This window comes from Vigna umbellata, chromosome 2 (genome assembly GCF_029865625.1).
Source record: "Vigna umbellata cultivar VRB3 chromosome 2, Vumbellata_1.0, whole genome shotgun sequence".
Taxonomy (NCBI): Eukaryota; Viridiplantae; Streptophyta; class Magnoliopsida; order Fabales; family Fabaceae; genus Vigna; species Vigna umbellata.
Window position 1 is genome coordinate 33,435,013 of NC_142166.1, and position 19,410 is coordinate 33,454,422.

A 19,410-nucleotide genomic window follows, 5' to 3' on the forward strand; every position below is an offset into this window, starting at 1 on the left:
TAAAAGTATATGAGAGTGGATAAGATGAAATTGATTACCCCAACAACATACTCATCCATCTAATTCGTTCAAGTGTTTGTGTTCATCTTTTCCATTGATCAAAACTCATGCATACATGTTTACTTATTATCTTTTGCATTTGAAACCTCAAGAATTTGTTCACAAGTCTTAAATAATCAAGAAATCATATAACTAACTAGGCCGTGAGTCCTTTGGGAGAACGATACTTGGTCTTACCGAGTTTATTACTTGATACGATTCGGTCGCACTTGCCGAGGGTTAAACAAGTTTTTGGCGCCGTTTTTCGATGTTCATAAATTTGTCATCAACCAGCACTTTCACTAAATAAGTGCACGAACTATCATAACTCGATATTCATACTAATCCGGATAGTTAAGTCAAAGTATTGTCATGCATAAAGTATTTGGTTGGTCTGGTGTGATGGTTGTATCATGTGTATAAAGTTTAAAATGCTTAAATATATCAATAATTGTTTGTATCTAGCTTACCTTTGCTTTTGTCTTTGTTTGTCTGTGTGGGTTTTCTCTTTTGCGATGATCACTTTAAAATGGTGTGAGCTTAGGGATGATGTCTATTCAGTCATTTCAGCATGAAGATGAGAGTGAAATAGTAGCATAGATAGAGTTTTGTTCTCCAAGTATAAAATTATTTTCATCAATAGTCAATAGCTTTTGGTAAGTTATCAATGTTTTATTTTGGTAGTTTTATTCTAGTAAAATGGAATGTTACACTAACAAAAAAGCTTAGACTTTGGCCAGAATCTATCTCTGTCAAACCACAACTCTAACCCACCATCACCACTATAATCACCTCCAACTCTCTTTGTCACCTTTATTTCTTCCTTTAGGCTATGATGTTCTCTTCATACCCTTTTCTATGTTTATCAAATAATGAGAGAAATAAATGTCAAACACTAATAAATTAGTATATTCAGGAGGAAAATGTAATGATAAGTTACTGTATTTAGGAAAAATACATTCTTCATCTGTGTTGAAATGTTTATCTTTTAAAATATAAAATATGCATTTGTTTACTCATCTACTTTGATTATGATATTTATGTTCTAATATATGTATGAATATTTTTTGCTTTGTATGAACATTTATGCCTAGATATACATATATTTTTGTTTATACTCTGATACATATGTATTTTACATAACTTTCAAAGTCATATATATATATATATATATATATATATATATATATATATATATATATATATATATATATATATATATAAAAATTGATCTTAAATAATATGATAAACGTATAATTTTGATTTTGTACATGAAATTTGATCTAATAACTTGAAATAATATGTTCTGATACTTGATAAAATTGATGATATATTTAGTTGTTTATATTTGTTTACTCTGATACATATATCACTCAGATACTATTTCTTTAATATTAAAGATTTCTTTTTTCATTTTCAGATACTAAAAATTTGTCAATTATAATGATTTCATTAGAAAAAACAAGTTTAACCTAACATGCACCTTTGATGCATCATAGATTCTTTATTTGTTGATGCCTTAGTCTATTAAAGGTATTAAAAGCAAACATGGAGTAAGAAACAAAATAGGAATGTCATTCTAAAAACAACAATTAAAAAATGTAAATATAAAAGGATTAATACAAAAACAATATAAAAAATAAAAAACCAAAATATTTTTTATTGTTTTTTTTTAATTTCTTAAATCTAAAATGAAAATTAATAAATTCTAAAATTGAGATGAAGCTTTATTTCATTATTAAAATTAGTTAGTACTTTTCTTATTGAAATGATGTCTTATATATATATATATATATATATATATATATATATATATATATATATATATATATATATATATATAGGTTTAATGTCACTTTAGGTCCCTATTTTTGTCCCAGAATCTCAAATAAATCTTTTTTTTCGCGTTTCAATTGGGTCCTTATTTTTGTAAAATTTAATCAAATTGGGGCTTTCCGTCAAATTGAGAAGACGTCGTTAAGGAGGGTGTTACGTGGCATGCTGACAGTGTCTTTTTAAATGATGTGGCATTAAAAACGCGTTTGAAGTGTATTATTTTAATTTTTGAATTAAAAAATGAAGTGGGACAAAGTGGTCAAAAGAAATTAAATTAAGTGTAATAGTTCCTTTATGTGCAATTACCAAATCGAAATCAGATTGGGAGAAGATCGGGGCTTCGAATTAGGGTTCATGCGAGAACAATGAAAATCGAAATTAACACGGAGTAGAAATGTATGCAGATGAAAACGCAGTTGAGCTTAGCGTTAATCTGGAAAAGTAGAAGGTGATTACACTAAACTTGCATAAAAGGGTTGTTGTTGATAAATTGCAAGCAAAGCATATTGTTCTTGTTGGATTATTTGATCCGAGGGAGTGAGTGATGATTGTTGATTCAATTGAGAAGAGAGAATGATTGTTCAGAATTTATTACAGAGAAGGAAAAAACGTGGACTCAACGGTCCCTTCTCTCTCTACAAAGTTCCACTCAAACAAAAACAAGAAAAAAAAAACACTATCTCTTCTCTCTCGTTTTTTTTTCAGTTTTTTCTCTCTTTTTCTGTAGTGTTCATTGGAGATGGCAAACTTCCACCGTAACAACGTCGAGAACGTGGTACTTGGCCACCACCGTTCCAAGAGCACCTCTGTCGCCAGTGGCCACTTCCGCTTATGGCACTCCCTCTCCACCACCTGCTTATGCCACCTGGTTTTCAATGTCATCAGCTACAACGCCAGCTCCCACTATGCCGAGAGATCAGACACGTACTCCGAGAGACACCACCACCAACCGAAACAACAGCATCGGCACAAGATGAAGCCGAATAACAAAGATTTGTTGAACCTAGCGAGGGTCAAAGCTGACACGAAAACGAAGAAAAAAGAGGACAAACTCAAGGAGCTGAAGAGCCTAGTAGAGAAGCTTCTAAAGGAAGATGAGATAGAAAAAGAAGAAGAATCAACGACGCAAGAAAAGAAGTTGCTTCGAAAGTGAGGTTGCTAGCCAAAGAGGATTTGGAAGTATGCAATTTAATGTTTAATTCATTTTTACAAATTTCTTTTCTTTAAAACAAAAAAAAATAAAGATTAATATGTCACGTTAACCTAACACTAATACTATTAGGCTCAATTTGACGAAAAGTCTCTATTTTATTCAATTTTACAAAAATAAAGACTCAATTAAGACACGAAAAAAAAGGAAAACTATTTGAAATTTTAGACGAAAATAGGAACCTAAAGTTACATTAAACACACACACACACACATATATATATATATATATATATATATATATATATATATATATATATATATATATATATATAAAAGAAGGGGGGGAAAAGAAGGAAATAATACATCAACATTATATGAAATTATTTATAACATAGGAAAGTAAAAGTAGTATTCTTCTCAATTGCATAGCTCATTCTTTGAATGGTAAGTAAATGTAACTTATTAATACTTTTTTTAATAATTTATACCTAAATAATTAGTAAGCTACTAACTTTTATAATATAATTCTCTCAATTTGTATTCATAAGTATTATAGTAAAGAATGACTTCAAGAAATAGGATCTCCCACATCAGGATGGTGATGAAGAGATTTATAAAGAGAGGAATAAGTAAGAATAAACAAAAGGCAACACTTGAAATCAAAATCAAAAGATTTTTTTGTTTTTCACAATTAGTGAGGATAGACAAGAGGCTGCGCTTGAAATTAAAATAAAAAAGATTTTGTTCCTTTGACACTATTGAAGATAGATCCTAATTTTGATGACCGATGCAATCTCTTTCATTATCTTGTTATGAATCACTCAATAAGAAATAAGTTGATCCTACAAGAGCATAAAACTTAGTTTATTTGCATATAATTTACACGTTTTGACTAGATAAAATGAAGAATACAACCAAGATAGCAATAAAATGGAGATGCATGGGATGACTTTGACGACATTGGAAATCCTAGAGTGATAACATTATTTCTTAATGAACCAGATATAAAAACTATCTTAATTACATATGATAATCAAGAAGATGAAATTGATATTATTCCTAATTCTAGACAATATAGATAATGATTTACAATTTTTATTTGATGAATGTGTAAAAATATAGTTTGTTAATAATTCATATATTGAGTTTAATATATTTAACATATTCAATTTAAATAATATTTATTAATAATTTTTCAATTAGAGTATATTTAAAACAAATTATAATAACATCATATATTTTTTAATATAAAATGAATTGTCATATCAGAAACCTATTCTATCCTATATTTTCTAAGATAGGACAAATCAACAACATATCCAATAGATGAAAACTTATTGAGATATAATTTCCAAATTATAGTCAAAATATACTTTGAAAACTGAACGACATTTTTCTAAAATATTGAAAGTTACCAATAATATAATAAGTTCTCATTCGAAAAAATAGTCATATTATAGCCAGAAAGATACCATCCAATAACTAATGCAACCAAATTAGGACAAAATAACTTCCACAAAACTGATATTTTAAAAATTAAGTAGCAAATAAAAGTAACATAAAATTGATTCAGCATACATTAAGCCTTTTTTTCCAATGACTTGCACTCAAGCTCGGACAGGAGCTCCTGCACCAGCAGGACGAGGTGCTTGACCAGGCTGACCAGGCCTTGGAGCATCATCCTGTTAAATATAATAAATCACCAAAACGGTCAAGAGAAGGTGTTACATTAATTCTTCAATCAGAACAAAGATACATAACAATCTATCAACAATGACTAAAAGATGCAAATACAAAAGTCACCAGAGTTTATTCATACAAATATAGCACATTTTCCTACTGCAAACTAAATGTCAAATGAATTCTCCTTGTACATCCAAAAGAGACTGAATTTTCTTTAACCATCAACTAACTCATTGATACATCAATCTCCCAAAGGGCCAAATACAGTTTATTCATACAAATATAGCACATTTTCCTATTGCAAACTACATGTCAAATAAATTCTCTTTGTACATCCAAAAGAGACTGACTTTTCTTTAACCATCAACTAACTCATTGATACAACAATCTCCCATAGGGCCAGATACGGGTATCTATACTGAGTTCTGGTTCGTCCAGATCAAATGTAACCGTAGCAAAAAGACACAAGTTTAATATTCTTATTTTAAATCTTAAAAACTGTTCACTGTATTGTCAAACTAATCCACAATATCAAGATTAAACAACCAGTGTTGCCTCTATATATACTAACTTTGATAGTAATTAAGCACTAAAGCAATGAAATTACTTAGGCAATCCAGGAGTACTGAACATCTAGCCTCTAATCTTTAAGCTGATGATTTTTAGCTACCCAATTTGAAGGGTTTTAAATTTGGGAGCTGCTCAAAATGATTTCTAATACTTTTTAGTTCCAAATAAAATTCCCGATATCACTGGCTAATTGGGATATGGGAAGGTAAGACTCAAGCTCCACCACGGAACAGAAGCAAGGCAAGCCGATGGCGATTGCACAATGGAACTAAGATTAAAGCTGTACACAAAATATACGACGTATCCTCTCGGTTTGAAAATTATCAAATGTAGCACAGGCTAGGTTCAGTGTCGAATTTAAAAACATTCAAACAATGGTACCTGCTCACATCAAAACAAGATTCTATCTGAACTGCACTTGAGTAAATAACAAATTGTGAAATCATAACATTAAAACAACACAGGATTACATTGGATAAAAACAGTGGCAACGGGGCAAACAGGAAAAGGATTATATATAGTTACCCTGCGCCTGATGAATCGCTGAGGAGGGTCACGCTTCCTCCTGTCCGTGCGGGATCGAACCCTAACAACGTGAGAGTGAATGGCACAGGAAACACAGTACTGCATCTTTACATACAATTTGGGAAGCGTGTATTCTACACATAACAATTAAAAAGGCAAAATAAATAACATAATCGTAAGTGGATTTTCCCAACAAGAAGGTGAAGAATATTATTATTACGTTCATAGACGCAAGCCTCTTGCACATCTCTAACTGCAGCCTGCTCAACAATGTTCCTCACCAGAAATCTCTTGATAGCCTTGTCCTGTTTTGATTTTGCATAGAGCACAAAATCTTAATTACAATCCTATACGGGAATTTGAAGGAGGGAGGAAGTGAAATCAAAACCTTAGGGCAGCATTTGCCGCAGTTGGAGCATCGGATGAATTTGACGTGGCCGCGGCCGTGCTTGTTGCGGCCTCCATTCCTGCGCTTGAATGTCTGCAAGAGAATGACATCCAAATATGAGAAAAACAAAAAGGAAAAAGAAGGTTCTAGAATTGCAGAAACGGAGATCCAACCATGGTGGTTAGCGGGAAGACGCACGCTTTCCTTCTCTAGGGTTTCTGTACAGCGGCTGGTATAGGTTTGAGAACAGCATAATCAGTTTTTATATGAGGTTGTTGTTGACTAGTTTTGTGTAGTCCATTGCTCAATTAAATTAAAACTAAAAAATACGTTAAATTAATGTTTTTTTAAAATTACAATAAAATATAAATTAAAATGAATTGAAAGACCATGTTATATATATATATATATATATATATATATATATATATATATATATATATATATATATATATATAAATTTAAAATAAAATATTATCACTAATATATATGTTTTGCATATCTCAGTAAAAATCTCAAATTTAAGTTTTGTAAATTAAAAAATATTCGATAAAAATATATATATTTTACACAACAACATGATGATCCAAAATAAGCTTTGTGGAAAATTCGAGATACCAAAAAATGAAAAGAAAACATAAATCATTATAAAATAACTCCATTTTATAAATTTGAACAACTGCAATTTCATATTTTATTTTGTTTAAATCCATTTCTCTCACACAATTGATTCTATTCCTAACTTTGGTTTTGAAATAAGTATCTCTGACATAAATGAATTATAATTGTAATTATTTTGGTTCTTTATATTACTTGTTTATATTAAGAAGTATTTAATGTTCTTTTGTAATTAGAATTATTAAATTTTATTGTTGTCATATGATAAGTATATTTACTTTGATTATATGGTAAGAACAATTTTTTTTATTTTTTAATAAATAATTATAACGCTAATTTTTCCTTATATAATAATTAATTATATTTTCAAAATTTACATAGCGTGCAAGACATCAAACAAAAGCTATAGTTTATTTTAAATAACAAACAAAGAAAAATATAAACTTTGAACAAATATTAGCATAAGAGAAGGCTAATATTTGAATAAAAAAAATTAGGAGGTATTTTCTTTTATAGAAACTTTGAAATAATTTGTTATATTCTCAAATTTATGTTTTTTTCCTTCTAATTTTACCTCATTTTGATTTTCATTAAAAAGATGTGATTATTTTGAGATTTATGTGTAAAATTACTATAGTTAACATAACTATATTACTAATTATATCATTAAATTATGATAATAAACATCAATAAAAACATAATTATATAAAATATATTTTGTAGCCCTTTATAAAAAAAGTCATTGTTTAAGTTTTCAAAACATTAAAATTCCATAAAATATGAGATATATATACAATAAAAAAAATTATATATATATATATATATATATATATATATATATATATATATATATATATATATATATATATATATATAAGTAACAATCTATTATCAAAAGACTATCAAAAGAGGCTTTCAGCATATTGTCACACATCTCTCCCACTTGTGCACATTTATTCTACTTCGTTATCATCTATTTGCATATAAGATCTTAGGCAAAAGGGTAAAATAGTAATTTTCTCTTTTAACAATTTATAAATTCAAACAACAACATACTAATTCAACCCTTTAAATATACATCATCAAACCATTCAATCATCATATAATATTCACTAAAACATAAATATATATTAGACTTAAATTTCAAAATACACATGTATTATATGATCATAAAATTTCTGCACATCGTGCAACCATATAATAACTATAATGTTTGATTATAGTTTTGTTCAGTTTAATGTCTTCATGACAATGTTAGTTTCTTATATTCTTTTAAGTTATGGTATTATTTCGTAATAATCTTACATATCAATAGTTTCTTTCAACTCTCATAACTAAGGTTGTCAAACTCCATAGTTTACATAAATTCATGAAAATTTCATAAACTCGAATAATAAATTTGTAAGAGTTTATTTCATATAAAATATTTCTCAATAACATGATAATTTAATATTTATAATGTTATAAATAATTTGTATTATTTTTTATAATATTATCATTATTAATTTATTATATTATTTATTTTTAAATATTTTTGTCTAATATTATTATTCTTTTATTGTAATTTTAATTGATTATAGTTTATACTTCACATAAAAAAAGTTGGTGAACTTAAATGTTGGCCTAAAAGTTCATCATGGTAAAAGGGAGGTCCAATGGTAAAAAATAAGAAGAGGTGATTAAATTTGAAAGTTAAAACCCTAACATGTCCGCTGAGGAAACCAAAAATAGTAAAATACGAAAAAAGTGGAGGAGAATAAAAAAAACACAAAGACGGAGTAGTGCGAAGAAGATATAAGGAGAAATTAGTTGGTGTAATAGGCAAATCAACATCAACACTTAAAGCAGACAAATTATTACAAAAGAGAACCAATGAATCATGAAATCATTCCATATATGCGTTATGCATATATATTGACCTAGAAACAAATCATTTTTATCTAACTTCTAATGTTCAATTGAGCTCACTGAATCGTCTTTAAACTCGCGATTTCACGCAAATATACACAAGTCTATAAAAAATAATTCTACCTACCAGTTAAATTGGTTTACGGGTGTGAGAACATAAACTTGAACGAGTTGACACACAATTTTGATAACTATATTCACTATCTTAACTTCATACTTTGAGTTTAGTAGAATTAGAATGACTTCAATGCAAACACTATAATATAACATATGACATTTATCTTTAAAAGTGATGATATTCAAACAATTCACCCAATTTTAATATCACTCAATCACATGTCTCAAAATATTTTGATATTAAAAACCAAGTTTCATCCCAAAAACATAACTCCAACCATTAAAATCTAATACTCCAAAACATTTCATCCCATCATCACACGCGCAAATTCTCTTATCATTGCAACCACTAAAATCTAATATTTCAAACTACAACAATTCACTCAATCATCACATTCGCTGAGCGAATTCTCTTTTCACTTACAAATATACTCACAAAGATATATTTGCATAATGAAGACTATATTCTTCCCACAACTCAAACCCTGAAGCTAAAATCTTTAAAATTTGACTAGTGAGATTAGATTCGTTCACTGACCAAATTCCCCTTACTTTTCTATAATTTTCTAAAAGTATTTTCACTAAGTAAGTTCAAGCTATTTGAGATATTAGATTTAAAAAAAAAAATCGCATATAGACTTTTATTCCTAAACCTTCTGCTATATTAATATTTATTCAAAGTTTAATGTCTTTTAACTAGTGTTTCATTTTATCATGCAAACTAAAATATATCAATTTTGAAAATTTAATTATTTATTATATGAACAAAATTTGTGGTTATAATAATTTTTAAAAAGTAAAAAAACTATTCTTTTAATATAATTAAATTAAAGTAAATATACATATCAAATGACAAAATTATATATAATATCCATCACAAAATGTGATTAATCTTATCATTATAATTTTTTTCTTTAATTTTTTTATAACTGTGAGAACCTGATTAATTAAGCACTTAAATCCACACTCTGATCACCATTTATTACACCTTGCCACGTCAAAACCCACTCACTTCCACTCTGCATGCGCCTGCCATGTGTCACTGAGGGAACGTTCCAAAAACGTTAGTGGAAAACAAGTGGCATGCAGAGAATGGACGTTTGTCCTGCGTGGGAAGAGAAAAATATTTTCTGGAAACCTCTTCTCCATTCCTTGCATGCTTCATCTTCTTCCCAGAAAATCTGAATTCAAATCCTCCAGCTTCTCTCTAAACTCTTTTCATCTTCTCTCTAAGATCACTTACCACCAGCATCTTTGCTTCCATTTCAGAAACCGTAGGATCATTCACGGTGTTGTAAGCTTTCATTTGAACCGAACAAGTTAGAATTCTGTGACTGGTAAGTCCTCATCTCTGCACTTCGTTCATTCAGTTCATGCGAACCAAAATTCTGGTTGTATGCGTGGGTTAGGGGTCTGATCTGTCTACGATTTTGGTGTATTAGATTAAGTGGAAGTTGTTGAGTAAACTTCTGGATAGAAAGCTGTGAGAGCAGGAGTGAAACCCTAGCATTTGGAAGTTCACTGCTGAACCAGGTAAGGGAAGCTTTAGGGATTTAATTTAATACTGTTTGATTGTATGAAAGCAATGTAATGTACTGGAATGTCTGAAATGCATGAAAGAAATTATGTTTGAGTGTGCATAAATGAGTATGGTAGTACTGGATGTTGGAATTGTATGAAATATATTAATTTTTGGAGTCTGCATGCGAGATTCTATTGTACTGGTTGTATATGATTGATGAAATTTGAAACTGTATGTGGATGATGCTATTGTTTGAACTGTATGCAGAAAATGATATGTATGAGTAGAACTTTGATTGAATTCTGTATAATTTGGAAAGATGATTTTACTGTATATTGATGATGATATGTTGAACTGGAAAATTCTGTATTGAGGAGATGATAATACGAATTCTGTAATGTATGAAATTATGTTGAAGATAAATTCTAAGTCTATGAATTGTATGAAAACTGTGAGGTTATCGTGAATGAAAAATCTGGAAATCTGATCTTCTCTGATTGATCATGAACGCTCGTCATCGAACGGTCTTATACCGTTCGGTTTCCCTGGAAAATTTCTTAGAATGAGGATCCTTTCATTTGGAAAGGACTCTGGTTGTGAACGAGCGTTATTTGTGTGAAGGATTAAGTTTGAGCGTTCGGTTCAGCTTAACGTGCCCAACAATTCAAAATAAATTGAAAAGTACTTAGAGCGTTCGGTTTTGTTTATTAGCATTCGTCATAAGCAGCGCTTAGTATTATACTGAGCGTTCGTCCAAATGAATTCTCGATCTTAGATTGAGCGTTCGTCCTAGTTAGCGTTCGGTCTGTTACCGAACGATCGTTATGATGCACGTTCGTTCAAGTGCACGTTCGTTCAATTACGCGTTCGTTCTATTTGGCGCTCGGTCATTGGTCTGGTGTTCGTCCGAGCAGCGTTCGGTTTTGTAATTGAACGCTCGTCTTTCATGGCTTCGTGAGCGAACGTATCTGGCGTTCGTTCAAATTATTAATTTACGTTCGGTCTTTGACTGGCAGTGTTGCTTTCTGAATTCAATCATATTTGGTTGTTTATCTAAATATTTCTTACTGGCTTTATTCTTTGGATTCTGCCTGGAGTCTTTATACTTAAAATTTTTCTAAGTATTATCCATAATTTCTAAGATCAAGCTATTCAAAGTATTAAGTGTCATCAAGTATCAAGTGGATAAATGACTCGTTTCTCTTGTTCAGAAACGTGGATGTATGAGTACTGCAACATGTTCTTTCTTATCTAATGAATGATGGATGTTCCTTAAAAGTAAGAGAGGGAATACAGAATGAAGATTTGATTAAGAGAAATTGTGAAAATGTGCGAATGATGATTTGAATGGATTTATGGGATTGGATTGTGAAAGAGCGTTCCAAGGAGGAACGTCTCTATGATGTGAATATGAGAAGTAGTGTAGTATGACCATGGATAAGCTACTGATGGCTGTTCATCCTGATATTCCGTGATTGCTTATCCTCATGTAGAGGAGAGTAGTTCATGCGTGGGAATGGCAGGAGGCACTAGTCCTACATAGTACTTTGGGCTGATAAGGGTTAACCTCGGGTGGCAGCTGTTGAGGGTATCCCAGTTACTACATCACCCGGGTGCAAGAACGCCTGTAGATACATGGATCATACAGTCCGGACAGTCTTTAATTATGAGAATTTGGATGAGTTACTGTATGCGTGGATATGTGTTTAATATTGTATGAATTGTATGACTGATTTTATATGTTAAATTATGTTGATTGTATTGAATTAAATTACCTAAGCTTACCCTTGCAAATTTCCTTGTGTTGTCTACTGTTCTGTATGTCCGTCTTGTCAATGCAATGATCATCCGTTGTGGATGTGAGCAGATGGTGAGGCACCCCTTGAAACCATGCTGGAAGAAGAAAATTTGGAGGATGCCAACCTTGTGGAAGTTGAAGTTAAAGCTGAGCAGTAGAGGCGCGTTTCTGTAGTAGCTTTAGTTAGTTTTTCTGTACTGTATTTTGACATTTCTGTATATAGTTATGCAGAATAGTAAATCAGAACTGGTTTCTGTATTTATTTTGAATTCTGAATACTGTAAAGTGCTGCATATTCAGTTTTAAATATGTGTGAGCAGTTGATGTAAATTGCGGTACGTGCTGTTTTCGTTTGAGCAGCTACTGTAAATATTAAGACTGCACTGTATTTACTGTAAATGTGATTAGTTCTGATTAATGGTAATTACTATTTATTGGGATGTTACATTTATTGGTATCAGAGCAGTTAGTTCCTAAAACGACCTGTGAGTTACGGGTTTGTCATGTTTTCCTATAGAGAATTTAGATTAAATGGTATGTTCTACCGTTTTTCCCAAATCTAGATGCCAATTCTATATATTCAACTAAAAGCTTTGAGAACAGAGAATGTCTGGATAGAAGCAATAAGGATGTACACTCATGACTTGTGCCAGAGATGTTTTTCTTTTCTGAATCCTGATTGAGATTTGACCCTTCTAATTATTGAACTCGACCGTCCGGTTTCTTGCTGATCGTTCGGTCTCCGGTTGGTTTTCTTGTGACCGAATTTTTTTATTAATTACCGTTCGGTCATGCACTGTCTTGTTGACTAAGCTGATTTGGCTTTTGGCCGTAGTCAGCGTTCGATTTAAATATGATCCCTGAGTTAGAATGAGGAATATTTTTCTCCTTGTATTTTCAGTAGGGGGCATTTAGGTCTTTCCTCTCTTATCTACGGTTATGGGTACGTTTAACTCCACGACATGGATGAGATGAACAATCACCGATATGCAGCGACGGAACATTTCGTTAGTTCAGACTTATCAACATTTGAAGAGCGTTCAAGTTTCAGCAGAGACGTCTCAGTAGCAGTATGTGGATTTGGTGTGGAAGGATAGTACTAAAGATAGTCGTCTACTTCTTCTCTTATTTACCAACAGGAGTGGAATATATGGGAGTATTGCTAGGGCGTGTGTAAATCGTGATAAATCGAGAATCGAGTTTAGTTGAGAGTTTCAGGGACTTAAGAGTATAGGTAAGGATGCGAACGTTATTAGGGGCCTCCGTTGGTGGTAGCGAGGGAATCGTTCGGTAGCACTAATCAGAAGTGTAAGCGGTGTAGAAAGAAGGTTTGTTACGACCAAGAATGCCTAATAGGCAGAAAAGCTAGCTTCAACAAAAGGGAGATGGTAGATTTTAGGTTAAATAGCCGAGTCAATAGTGTTGAAAGTCATAGGTAGTGATGTTAGAGTAAAGCTGAGTGTTAATTATTTTGAATAACCCAAACAGTTTCTGATTAACTGTCCTTGGTAGTTACTCTTCATTTTTTTTTCCATAAATACTATACCCTGGTACTGGTACAGCGAATTGAAAATCAGTGAAATAAGTATTCTCAGTGCATGTGAAATTGTATTTTTCCCTCCTTGATCATTCGGTGTAAATGAGATTTTACCGTTCGGATTAACACGCTTGGCGTCTTAAACCAATTGATTAGACGCTCGATACCAAACTCCCGTTCTTTTTCTATTCCAACAGGTAAGATCCGGTAATCTCAATTTTATACTCTTCGTTAATCTTTGCAGTGTTAAAAGGTCCATAAGATTAGATGTTCAGTGATAGGGTAGTGAGTGTGTTACTTGCTGGCGTCGCTTCACTAGGAAGTCATTCCAGGTAAATATTGTGTAAATCACCTTGGGTAGCCTAACGTTAATAAGAAACGTTTGAATTATCGAATCCCCAAGAAGAGGCGCCTAGGTTATCCCTTCAACGTGGAGTTGAACTTTTCTCTGACCTGGTACCAGATGCGTAATTAGTGTTAGTAGCCTTTTATAGAATAGCTTCAGCAGAGTAGAGGGAATTTGAGAAGGCAGTTATTATGAACGAGCGTTTTACTATAAGTGCACCAGTTTGGTCAATAAATAGGAAGGATGAATCGAAATGCAACGTGAAGAACGTCTAAGGGTAACCTTACTTTAGAACTTTGAATGAATAAAGTGAAAATTTTAAGACTTGTGTAGGCTATGATGATCCATGAGTAGGGATAAGTGGAGGACTAGAATCGAATGGCATCAGACGTTTCAGTTGGAGGTAGTATATGAATTGTTTGTCAAGGATCTGAGTTAAGCAGTTAGAAAATCATTCTTGATAGTCGGTTACGAAAGCGGACATCGTGCGGGTTATGGGTAGCATGACAAAAGGTAAAGGTAGAACCTTCGAGAGAGCATGACAACGACATAGGATTATCAAGAACTTAAGCCAATTACCTCTATCGAATGGTCAAAAAGCCATAATATTATATTAGTTAAGGGACGGGTTGACCAAGGGTATGTGCGTTATAATAATCAGTTGAGAAGCAGTAGGGGAGTAGTCGGATTCCTTAGAACGCAATCTAGTAGCAAGATAAGTAGAGATTTTCATCTGCTTTAGTTCATCTTTTAGTACTGTACAATCATTGAAGAGTAAGTTGGGGAAACCAATTGATGATTTGTTCAACTTATTACTCCAAGCGAACGGCCAGACGGATAGGAAAAATCCCAAAACAGGAAGACCTGGGCATACGCATCTTTTGAGTCGATTATGGGTTAGAGATGAAGTCTCATTTTCTCCAAGAACCAAGCAGTTCAGTCCTTGCATAAACTGAAGAAATTTGATACTCTCCACCAATCAATTGGAAAAGTTTCTATGCTCTCCTTCTTAAACAGTAACTGTCAAATAGACCAACTTTTAATTCATTTAGTGGGTTTTCTTGCTGATTAGTCGTTTAGTTTTCGTTTAAACGTTCGTAGTGGAACTTTCTATTCTCTTCCTTCTGCACGTGAGTTATAAACAACGTTCTATTTTTCTCTTCTTGGACATTCGTTATCTCCATTCTTTACTTGGATTAGCTATATATATATATATATATATATATATATATATATATATACATATATATATATATATATGTATATGTCTTGAATTTCAATTAATAATAATTTTCCCCGTGATGATCAGATTACTTGTTTATGTGTTTTCTCTCCTCTATTTCTCTGATTCCTTCTGTTTCTCTGTTCACACTCGAATCAAACAGTGATAAACTTTCCCATTTCACCATTTTCTTTGGAAAGACTCGTGATTTCCTACTAGTAATTTTCCCATTCTGTATTTGTGTCATGAGTTGGTCGACCTTTCAAAGCTATTATCTCTTTAATGAAATGTTGTCAACCAGTTCTTTACGTCAGCGTTCTTCTGTAGTTCATTTTCTTCCCATAATCATTCAGCCTTACTCAAATATAACCGATAGGTGTGGTTGAAATCGATTACGCGTCTGCCAGTCAAAAGTTAATAATGTGCTCGCATGGCCTTTGATCGTGCATCTTCCTGGGTATTATGGAAATGGCTCATGGCGATTGTGTAAATGTGGTATCAATCTGCTCAAGGCATTTCAGTAGTGCGGCTATCGATCAAGCTGTGCCATCCCACAAATCCATTCTTTTCCGTCATCAACAATCGCTACAAACGAACACGTTCGCTATTTCCATCGTCGCTCACAAGTTACTGTAAACAGTGAATTCCCTTCAACCGAACACACCCTTAAGGAGAATAGGGCCAGTTGCATACGACATTGCCTTGCCTCCTCAACTGTCCAACCTTCACCCATTTTTCCACGTTTCCCAACTTCGGAAGTATATAGCTGATCCCTCACACGTACTGGAGTTAGAAGACATCCAAATTCGCCCAGACAGGACACTGGAGATGCAACCTGTATGTGTGGAAGACAGCCGCACCAGACTTTACAAAGGAAAGGATGTTCGTCTCGTGAAAGTGGTGTGGAATGCAAAGACTGGTGACTCAACATGGGAGGTTGAAGAGGCAGTGAAGGAATTGTACCCTCACCTATTCCCTGGTAAGCCTTAGAATTTTCGAGGACGAAAATTTTTGTAGTTAGGGGGAATGTGAGAACCTGATTAATTAAGCACTTAAATCCACACTCTGATCACCATTTATTACACCTTGCCACGTCAAAACCCACTCACTTCCACTCTGCATGCGCCTGCCATGTGTCACTGAGGGAACGTTCCAAAAACGTTAGTGGAAAACAAGTGGCATGCAGAGAATGGACGTTTGTCCTGCGTGGGAAGAGAAAAATATTTTCTGGAAACCTCTTCTCCATTCCTTGCATGCTTCATCTTCTTCCCAGAAAATCTGAATTCAAATCCTCCAGCTTCTCTCTAAACTCTTTTCATCTTCTCTCTAAGATCACTTACCACCAGCATCTTTGCTTCCATTTCAGAAACCGTAGGATCATTCACGGTGTTGTAAGCTTTCATTTGAACCGAACAAGTTAGAATTCTGTGACTGGTAAGTCCTCATCTCTGCACTTCGTTCATTCAGTTCATGCGAACCAAAATTCTGGTTGTATGCGTGGGTTAGGGGTCTGATCTGTCTACGATTTTGGTGTATTAGATTAAGTGGAAGTTGTTGAGTAAACTTCTGGATAGAAAGCTGTGAGAGCAGGAGTGAAACCCTAGCATTTGGAAGTTCACTGCTGAACCAGGTAAGGGAAGCTTTAGGGATTTAATTTAATACTGTTTGATTGTATGAAAGCAATGTAATGTACTGGAATGTCTGAAATGCATGAAAGAAATTATGTTTGAGTGTGCATAAATGAGTATGGTAGTACTGGATGTTGGAATTGTATGAAATATATTAATTTTTGGAGTCTGCATGCGAGATTCTATTGTACTGGTTGTATATGATTGATGAAATTTGAAACTGTATGTGGATGATGCTATTGTTTGAACTGTATGCAGAAAATGATATGTATGAGTAGAACTTTGATTGAATTCTGTATAATTTGGAAAGATGATTTTACTGTATATTGATGATGATATGTTGAACTGGAAAATTCTGTATTGAGGAGATGATAATACGAATTCTGTAATGTATGAAATTATGTTGAAGATAAATTCTAAGTCTATGAATTGTATGAAAACTGTGAGGTTATCGTGAATGAAAAATCTGGAAATCTGATCTTCTCTGATTGATCATGAACGCTCGTCATCGAACGGTCTTATACCGTTCGGTTTCCCTGGAAAATTTCTTAGAATGAGGATCCTTTCATTTGGAAAGGACTCTGGTTGTGAACGAGCGTTATTTGTGTGAAGGATTAAGTTTGAGCGTTCGGTTCAGCTTAACGTGCCCAACAATTCAAAATAAATTGAAAAGTACTTAGAGCGTTCGGTTTTGTTTATTAGCATTCGTCATAAGCAGCGCTTAGTATTATACTGAGCGTTCGTCCAAATGAATTCTCGATCTTAGATTGAGCGTTCGTCCTAGTTAGCGTTCGGTCTGTTACCGAACGATCGTTATGATGCACGTTCGTTCAAGTGCACGTTCGTTCAATTACGCGTTCGTTCTATTTGGCGCTCGGTCATTGGTCTGGTGTTCGTCCGAGCAGCGTTCGGTTTTGTAATTGAACGCTCGTCTTTCATGGCTTCGTGAGCGAACGTATCTGGCGTTCGTTCAAATTATTAATTTACGTTCGGTCTTTGACTGGCAGTGTTGCTTTCTGAATTCAATCATATTTGGTTGTTTATCTAAATATTTCTTACTGGCTTTATTCTTTGGATTCTGCCTGGAGTCTTTATACTTAAAATTTTTCTAAGTATTATCCATAATTTCTAAGATCAAGCTATTCAAAGTATTAAGTGTCATCAAGTATCAAGTGGATAAATGACTCGTTTCTCTTGTTCAGAAACGTGGATGTATGAGTACTGCAACATGTTCTTTCTTATCTAATGAATGATGGATGTTCCTTAAAAGTAAGAGAGGGAATACAGAATGAAGATTTGATTAAGAGAAATTGTGAAAATGTGCGAATGATGATTTGAATGGATTTATGGGATTGGATTGTGAAAGAGCGTTCCAAGGAGGAACGTCTCTATGATGTGAATATGAGAAGTAGTGTAGTATGACCATGGATAAGCTACTGATGGCTGTTCATCCTGATATTCCGTGATTGCTTATCCTCATGTAGAGGAGAGTAGTTCATGCGTGGGAATGGCAGGAGGCACTAGTCCTACATAGTACTTTGGGCTGATAAGGGTTAACCTCGGGTGGCAGCTGTTGAGGGTATCCCAGTTACTACATCACCCGGGTGCAAGAACGCCTGTAGATACATGGATCATACAGTCCGGACAGTCTTTAATTATGAGAATTTGGATGAGTTACTGTATGCGTGGATATGTGTTTAATATTGTATGAATTGTATGACTGATTTTATATGTTAAATTATGTTGATTGTATTGAATTAAATTACCTAAGCTTACCCTTGCAAATTTCCTTGTGTTGTCTACTGTTCTGTATGTCCGTCTTGTCAATGCAATGATCATCCGTTGTGGATGTGAGCAGATGGTGAGGCACCCCTTGAAACCATGCTGGAAGAAGAAAATTTGGAGGATGCCAACCTTGTGGAAGTTGAAGTTAAAGCTGAGCAGTAGAGGCGCGTTTCTGTAGTAGCTTTAGTTAGTTTTTCTGTACTGTATTTTGACATTTCTGTATATAGTTATGCAGAATAGTAAATCAGAACTGGTTTCTGTATTTATTTTGAATTCTGAATACTGTAAAGTGCTGCATATTCAGTTTTAAATATGTGTGAGCAGTTGATGTAAATTGCGGTACGTGCTGTTTTCGTTTGAGCAGCTACTGTAAATATTAAGACTGCACTGTATTTACTGTAAATGTGATTAGTTCTGATTAATGGTAATTACTATTTATTGGGATGTTACAATAACTAATATCCATTTGATTAATTTTAATTTTGTTGGAGTCATTTAGTTCAAAACCAAATTTGTACTTAAGAATAAAATTAACCTCCCGTGAGAGAAATTGATTTAAACACAATAAAACATGAAAAGTGCAGTTATTCAAATTTATAAAATCGAGTAATTTTATAATATTTTTTCTTTCATTTTTCAGTATCTGGTCTATTTCCTAAAGCTTGACCAATGCTGTGATCATCATTTTATTGTGTAAAAGATATATTAAATTTTCCGGAATGTTTTTTACATTCAC

The 19,410-nt window shown here is 33.0% G+C and overlaps 1 protein-coding gene across 1 annotated transcript; it reads right to left on the reverse strand.

The window, feature by feature from the left end:
* Window positions 1-4,523: 4,523 nt before the first annotated feature.
* LOC124828894 (small ribosomal subunit protein eS26y-like) lies at window positions 4,524-6,491 on the reverse strand. Its single transcript, XM_047302291.2, has 5 exons — window positions 6,367-6,491; window positions 6,194-6,286; window positions 6,026-6,110; window positions 5,806-5,939; window positions 4,524-4,709 (listed from the first exon to the last, which is right to left on the reverse strand). Exons 1-5 carry the CDS (start codon window positions 6,367-6,369, stop codon window positions 4,635-4,637), a joined length of 390 nt encoding a protein of 129 aa, XP_047158247.1. The 5' UTR covers window positions 6,370-6,491; the 3' UTR covers window positions 4,524-4,634.
* Between the last annotated feature and the right edge of the window lie 12,919 nt (window positions 6,492-19,410).